The sequence below is a fragment of the Eurypyga helias genome, unplaced genomic scaffold (assembly GCF_000690775.1).
Source record: "Eurypyga helias isolate BGI_N326 unplaced genomic scaffold, ASM69077v1 scaffold47204, whole genome shotgun sequence".
In the NCBI taxonomy this organism is placed as follows: domain Eukaryota; kingdom Metazoa; phylum Chordata; class Aves; order Eurypygiformes; family Eurypygidae; genus Eurypyga; species Eurypyga helias.
Genome location: NW_010245320.1, coordinates 634 through 9,065, shown reverse-complemented (window position 1 = coordinate 9,065; position 8,432 = coordinate 634). Strand labels below are relative to the sequence as shown.

The 8,432-nt window shown below is 38.0% G+C and overlaps 1 protein-coding gene across 1 annotated transcript; it reads right to left on the bottom strand.

The window, feature by feature from the left end:
- Positions 1–1,494: 1,494 nt before the first annotated feature.
- Positions 1,495–7,298, bottom strand: LOC104508400 (nucleoporin p58/p45; the record flags this gene model as incomplete). Its single annotated transcript, XM_010150010.1, has 6 exons — positions 1,495–1,577; positions 3,679–3,797; positions 4,459–4,538; positions 5,840–6,014; positions 6,768–6,833; positions 7,274–7,298. Coding segments are annotated over 6 exons (548 nt in total), but the record flags the coding sequence as incomplete, so codon positions are not given.
- Between the last annotated feature and the right edge of the window lie 1,134 nt (positions 7,299–8,432).

Sequence of the window (8,432 nt, the reverse complement as noted above, 5' to 3'; positions counted from 1 at the left end):
CAGCTCTGGGGCCCCCCAACATAAGGACATGGAGCTACTGGAGCAAGTCCAGAGGAGGCCACCAAGATGCTCAGAGCACCTGAGACGCTGGAGCACCTCTGCTATGGGGACAGGCTGAGAGAGTTGGGCTTGTTCAGCCTGGAGAAGAGGAGGCTCCAGGGAGACCTTGTAGCACCTTCCAGTACCTGAAGGGGCTACAAGAAAGCTGGGAGGGGACTTTTTACAAGGGCCTGTAGTGACAGGACAAGGGGTAATGGGTTTAAATTGAAAGCGGGGAGGTTTAGATTAGATATCAGGAAGAAATTCTTCACAGAGGAGGTGGTGAGGCACTGGAACAGGTTGCCCAGAGAAGCTGTGGATGCCCCATCCCTGGAATTTTTCAAGGCCAGGCTGGATGAGGCTTGGAGCAACCTGGTCTAGTGGAAGGTGCCCCTGCCCATGGCAAGGGGGTGTAACTAGATGGTCTTTGAGGTCCCTTCCAACCCAAACTATTCTATGAATTCTAAAATTATGGAGGAGCTGGTATATTCTATAACTGGTACCAAACCAGAGTTAACTATGAGCAGTACAAATATCTGATAACAGGTAGCTGTAAAACAGTGAATATCCATGCTGACAGAAGTAAAGCACTGCAATGATTCTAGTTCATACAAGATCCTCTAATTTTCCTGAATAAAGTTCAGGAATACTAAGTTTCAGATGTGCAGAAGCAGCTTTGAGAAGGAAACAAGCAGAAAATTTACCAGAGCTATTCCCATTAAGGAAGTCACCAGCAGAAACAATCCCAATTTTTTTTTTTTTTTTTTTTTGTAACCAAGAAGAGTTCTGATCATCTCAAGAAAAATCACGATTGTAAACGTTGACATTTTGTCAGTATGTCCAGAACTGTAATTGGGAAATTCAAAGCAGAGTCCATGATGGAAAAACACAAGCATAACTAGGATCTTTGCTACATCAGCATTTTTTCACAGTCGTCTTTCTCTGCATATAATTTTCCATGAACACCAGGTTGAAAAAAAAACTTAAGCAAGCCAGAACACAATTTTCAAAGTTCTTCAATATGTTGAAAAAAAAACCTTACATATGAAAACCTACATTTTTTTAAGCCATTTGAGTAAGAGCAGATTTAGATCATCTTTGCTTGAGATCAAGAGGTCATTGGGCAAAAAGCAAAACATACAAGCATGAGCTCAAGGTCAGACATTTCATAAACTGATCAACAATTAAAAAGGAAAAGGAGTTAAATGAAAAACATTTTGTAACCTAAAATTACTGTGGTTAGTTATTATCATTGTAAGTACAGAATATGAATTAGACTTCAACTGAACAAAAATTACTTTTTTAATCAAAGCATTGCTCCAGGACAGTTTGAAAATTTTTAAAAGCAGTTAGTTTAACAAATGAAAGAAAAAAAGAATACCTGAAGATATACTTTCAGGAAGTGATTCCCTAGTTCTTTCACTAAATATACAGGAACACAGCAAAACAACATACCTTTACATTTTCATGTATTGATTGAAGTTGTGCAGCTAGAGCCACAAATGTCTGATAGATTTTCTGCATAGCCATAGACAAATCTGTAAGAGGCATGTAAAATATTGGTGAGTGACAATCTTACAGCCAGGGGAAAAAAGACTGTTTATACTGCAGCAAGAAGCCCACCCAAAACTCACAGAGCACCAAGTACAAAAACAATTCCATGAGAACAAGTTAATCTACAAACATATTATAGAATGCCTACATAATACATTATATATATTTCTCTATGTGTTACATGTATTTGTATAATGCATAAATATTACATGTATAATACAGAATTTGAGGGAAACTGGGTAACACAAGTCACCCAAGGACTACTTTTCAGAAGGGCTTCAAACTTTATTTTGAGAAGTACTCCTTTCTCAGATTTATTTTTACATACATGGTAATTCATTTCCTATAATTCTATCAAGCTACAAAAATATTATTTAACCTAACTTTAACTACACAGTAACATTTTACCGCATTGTTTTTTATATATAGTTAAATCAGATTTTCTTGTGTTAGTATATATTTTCTACTCTGACTTAAAGCACAGTTAAATGTCCAGTTGATTTTGCCAAAGAGAACAGTAGTTTTACTTACACTTCAAAAGACACAATTAACAAGCATCACAGGAACTCTTAATCTAGCTCAAACCACAAGCATATTATAAAAGGAATACAATGGGGAGCTTCTTGTCTTGGATTTAGAGTATCCTACTTCCCACAGATATGAAACTCTTTTCAGTACACTGACCCAACTAATGCAAAACTTTAGGATTAAAGGGGAAATCTCAAGTGTTTTGGCAAAATGAGGCATCTGCTTGACAAAATGGAGGACAGAAGAATGTTGAAGTGGTATTTTACTGTAAAAAGATCAGCTTCTGCATTCCCTCCAACGGATGCATATAACCTACTGAAATGCAAATAGGAGCTATCAAGTTCTTGAAGACCTGTAGGTCTAGCAATGATTCTTGCAATGAAAAGGTCTGCCACTCCATAGAGGAATTTCTCCATTATATCTGGCATATCTTTCTGAAAGAGAAAAGCTGGGGAATAAATTTCATGCCAACCTGCAGGGTTGTGGAGGCAGAGGTATCTAGGAAGACTGGCCACAAGTTTTCCTGGGGTCTGAAGGCAACTTATTAACACTGAATACTAGACATATCAAAATTTAAGACCTTCTCTGTCATGGTTTCCTATATGGTACAGAAAGTTTTTCCTGTATGGTAAATCCTACTTATGCAATACAGCGCTGACTAGATCACTTGCTAGCACAACAGACTGAGCCTTGCCCACACAAGCAAGAAACATTTAGATTGTAACAGAAACTGCTGAGAAACCTGAGGAAAATCTGTGAAGGCATCCCTCTCGTAGTCTGGACAGACAAGAAGATCACATAGAAAGATAAAGGATCCCTAGGATTCAGCAGATCTTCTATTCTGAAGACAGGTGTAGACATTTCTTGTTTTTTGAAATATAAGGTCCGTGGCCTAGGTACCATCCTGTGATGGCAAAATGTTCAAGGATAATGTGGCCCAAAAAGACATGCACCTGAAATCACTGCTTATTGCAGGGCCTGTACCTAAAACGGCCCAAAAGGTAAAAGTGTCTACAATCACAGGAATAGCAACCAATCAGAAGACTACTGTCCAGAGGTCAGTATTCTCTGACGAGAGAGATTCTCTCTAGATTGAATGATGTGGCAGCAAACAAGACTAAATTTTCCACAGTCCATCAGAGCTGAAGGCAATACCAACAGGCTCCAAACTGAGGAAAGTTCCCATTTTGATCTGGAGCTGGCAGAGCAAGGTACCCATATTTGTCTGAACAGACAGCCCAGGGCAAGACTGAAGGTGTCAGACATCAGCCCTGTGACAGCTAAACGGTGAAGGGAAAAGAGATGGATGTGGTGGATGTCAAAACAGACCAGGCTTACAAACTGCACCTCAGGAACTGGAATCCATCTCAAGAACCTCTCTGTACTTAACCTTTATTTCCAAACCTTTACGTTGAACAACTGCAGAATCTATCTGAACACTTATTTCTGTACAATAAATAAGAAAAGCCAACAATAAGAAGAGTTTAATTACTAAGTTTCTTATAGGTATAAGGTTTATTAAATTTACATATAAAACACTAACATTGAAACATTTACCTTGTGGAGTTATGTGTGAATTATTTGCTTGAGTAGCAAGATGATTTTCCAGTTCTTCTATTTGTTGCCTGTATTGCTGCAGCTGTACTTCAAACTGCTCAACCAAGATTCTGAAGTAGCTAGATGAGTAAATGAAATAGTGTGATTAAACTTCACCATTTGCCACTTTGTTTTTTTAATCTGATCTGTATTAGCTGCCAATTTTTCATTTAATTAATTGAAACACTTATGTTGTATGATGTTCTTGACATCCCTCTAGTGGGAAGAGAGTAAAGACTCTCATATACATGAGAACTAAGTGTAGAAATAGAATACTGATCCTATGAAGCATTCAATACAAATGTTACAAGCAGGGGAAAGAAATCATAGTATGAAGTTCATAAAAATCATAAAATGGTTTGGGTTGGAAGGGACCTCTGAAGGTCACCCAGTTCACCCACCCTAAAATAAGCAAGGACAACTTCAACTAGATCAGGTTGCTCAGAGCCCTGTCTCATCTGACCCTGAATGTTTCCAGGGGGCATTTACCACCTCCCTGGGCAACTTGTTCCAGTGTTTCGCCACCCTCGTTGTAAAAAAATTCTTCCTTTTATCTAGTCTGAATCTACCCGCTTTCAGTTTAAAACCATTACCCCTCATCCTTTTGCTACAGGCCCAACTAAGAAGTCTGTCCCCATGTTTCTTGTAAGCCCCTTTCAAGTATTAGAAGGCAACAATAAGGCCTCCCAGAGTCTTCTCTTTTCCCAGATATCTTATTTTTTATCAATAACAGGAACTCACTCTGCTGGGGCTGTATTTTCATGCTGGAGACCAGGAGGAGTTTTCTGTGTTCGTAATGCTATTTCTGCATTCTTTAGCTCCTAAATAAATAGGGAAAATGAATAGAAGGTAAGGTTCTGGATGAAGTGTTCAAGAAGACAGACAGCTACACCTCTACTCGTTATTCACATCCAGTATTTTCTTCAAATATTTAAGTTACCACTGTGATACAATCTGACCAGAAATTCTTCAAAGAACAGACTGCCAAAAAGTCAGAGAATGGAAAAAAACAGCAGAAATTCGGGGAAGGAACAAACAACAGCACATACTGAAAGCACATTGACCCCTCAGAGGCTGAGAAAACACTGTGCTGTCAGAGGTAAGATCTAATGTCTATTGTACTTCAGAAATTCTGTTACAATGATTGAAGACTAGTGGGAGACAAGCAAGTCAAGTGCAAGGAAGAAACACACCTAAAAAATAGAACAAGAAGGATTATTCGCCTTTTAAAAAAAAAATTAACTAGTTTAAAAAATGCCTTTCTATGGAAATTATCTTTTTATGCATGGTCATTACAGCATACTAGAAGTATTAAAACAGAAGTAACTCTACCATTATGAAATTCTCAGTGCCTGGTTCTGCTACTATTCTCAACTGCAACATTTACAGAAATATGAGAATATCAGTAACAAGTTTTTGTTCTTGGAAAGAAGTGTGGCCAAGGCACAACTACAGAGTATTTCCTTTTGGTATCACAAAATACAGAAAACACTTCAACTCTTTCACACTGTAAGTGTATTTTATTCTAGAACAAGCAGCCTTGACGTGCCAGATGAAATAAAAAGTGGTACAGAACTTCACTTGAAAAGCACTTAGATAAACCTTGAGCTCAAACTGGTTGCACAGTTCAGATGCAGACTGGTGAACAGTTGTGACTCAAAGTCAATAAATGAATTCAAGTGACATTTAAGAGATTTTGGTCCCCGAGATGTTACGTGGTGGGTTTTTTGTGGTGTTTTTTTTTTTAAGTCATCAGAAGAAAACTAATTTCCGCTGCTCATGAGTTCAGCATCTTATTACAAATGTCTTCAATTTCAGTTACGTATTCAGCTGCTACTGAACTGAAGTGTGCACACATTCCATTCTGCTGCATTTGTTATGCAGGAGTGCTTTCCTGAACAAAAGTAATTTTATTGCTACTGTATTTATCTGAAAACACTGACATCACAAATTTCAGTCTCCCACAATAGCTTCAAATAGATTAGAAAGGATTCAATCTTTCACTTTGTTTACCAAGCTGGTTTAGTTTGGACACCTGTGTTGACTGATAAAAGGTGGCTAGCTATCCTATATGAAATAATCAACATAAACAATACATTAAAAAAAATATATTCCGTTATACCTGTGCAGTTTCCACCTTCAGCTTATCAATATTAAGAGTGTTTCTTTGTAAACCACTGGCAACCACAGACAGAAGCTGTTTCAAAGCTTTAATGTCTTCTTGCACTTTAAGCATTGCTTTAGAGGACATTCTACTAATTTCTTCCTGCACTTGCTTTTGTTCTTTCACAAATTTCCTGGGAAAGGGAAAAGAGGGTGGGGAGGAAAGAAACATAGTATATTGAACCAGAATACCCCAGTGTTTACCCCGTCACATTATTTAAAATAGCTATTAATTTTTTTCAAAAATTAGGTACTGAACAGTAAAATTACTGTATAGCATAGTATTATCTTAACTGCTAGCATGCTAATACTGTAAAAAAACCCCACCAACACCAAACTTCAATAGCGAATATTTAAACATGTTATGCTGAACTCTAACAAAGATTATATATAAATTATTTCATACACATTTATACCATAGCATCTACATAGAAGTGATTATTACTTTATACTCACAAATGCAGTGACATACAGCCTCTTTGACTAGTCTATAACCTGCCTCCTCCCCGCCTGAGGGAAGGCTCTTTTGCACTTCTTTTTATCCCATCCAGGATTCACAATGCACATGCAATATGGACACAAAGTTCAGTACTTAGTACCCATGTGCAACAGGCTTAATACTCCCAAGGAGAGACAGATCAGATTCTCAGAGCATATTTGTTGGGCATGCTCATATGCATAAATGCATGGAAAAACAAAGCTGAAAAAAAGCTAAAACCTTCAGCTACCAGAACTATTTGTCTAGTCTATTACCAAAGTTAACCTGCCAAAAGGCCTTGGGCTAGTAAAGTTATCCTGCGTGCAGCCTGCAAGTCAATGTCACAGAGCATTAACAATTTACAATGCTTCAGCTAATCAAACTATTGTAAATAAAACACACTACTTACTGTAGATTTTCTACATCTTGACAGATTACTGGAGGTAGGTTTTCATCCTTTAGTGCTTTGCTGTCTCTGCAAGGGACAATGCATGTTTAGATAGCGCTTTAATTGTACCAAGCATTTTTATAGGACTACAAAATACCATGGAAATAGTCAAGTGACAGATTACAGTTCTGCACTCATTGCAGTATGCTGCAACTCGCAATGATTTGGAATAATGCACACATACTATGTCAGGATCCAAGCCTGTGGTGTAAGCATTGTATATATTTGCAGAAATCGTTTTTCAGATCCCATGATCAGTCCGTAACTGATAAGCCACATGTATTGCCTTTGATGGGAAAATCGCTATTCTTAAAATGATGACCCACTGTTAAGTAAACTGGCCATACTGCAGAAGTTGCTTGTTGACATGTAAGCCTCTTTCAAGATAAAAGTAGTAGAAAAGCCAACATATTTAGTTTAGCTGTTTTCTAAGACGACATGGAATGCAAAGAAAATTTGACACTTACTCTGGTCTTGTTCCCGTTTTGTCACCTAGGAAATAAGAACTGTAGGTCAGAAATAAAGCTTTGAAAAACAAACAAGCTTAATGAGATTTTAGGGAAGAACTAATGACTACCATCTGCTTCATTTCCCTTGATAAGATGGCTAACCATAAAATGAACAAGGTTTTAATTTACTCCCCCTTCACAGATAAGTATCTTTTCAAGAATAATGGTTCAACAGTTGAGGTGCTAATTTCTTGGCATGCAGCATCATGCAAAACATCTTGTGCCACTATACAAGCCTGTTCCTGCTTATGCAATCGCAACTCACTTAGACTTGTGTTTAACTTCAGCAACAGCAGTCTCCTCTCAAATACGAAGGTAATGAAGGTCTGCCTGTTAGGCTTCCCTGTGAATTATACTACTGCATTAAATCAGTAATGAATGTGTTGCAGAACTGAAGATGTTACTGCTTACCTACCACCTACACACTCAAACTACACATCTGTGAATCAAGATGCCAAATGCCTTTGAGTAATAGAACAGAGCTGAAAAAAAAATGTGCACAACACAGGCCACGACTTCTAGTCATGGCCAGGGGCAGTAATTACATCCCATACCACAGTAATTTGCTAGTAAGAAGAGTCACTCACAGCCCAAGCAGCAGGTTTCATCTTCAGCTGGGTGCAGCCGACATCCTCACTTCCCCCTCAGTGCCACCAAGGCAAGGAAGTAGTTATGCAGCTAATGCTAGTCCCACAAACACTTTAATCTGCACAAGCCAGTGCTCCTGCCAGCAGAAGCTACTACTTTCAGAAGAACATCTACTTAAGTCGTCTGCAAACTGTCACTCAGTATATTAGGGAGCAAGGAGTCTCACAACCATTCCCTACCATTTTGCCGTGGGGGGAAGGAATTGACACAAAAAAAGGGATAAACCCCAGAACTTTGGATACCTTCCTCTGCTGATAATGTAAAAATTAGACAGAAAACTAAGTACAGTTTGCTTTCTCTCTACATCCACATTTTTTTCCTGTATCTCAGAACAATACTTAAAGTTAAAGAAACAGATTTGAAATCAGACTGTGCTATTTCTGGGAAAGAGAGTGCTCCAGTCTTTACTTTTTTTAACACTCTTTAGTAATACACAAGGAAAATATGTATAAAACCAGATAATTTTCCT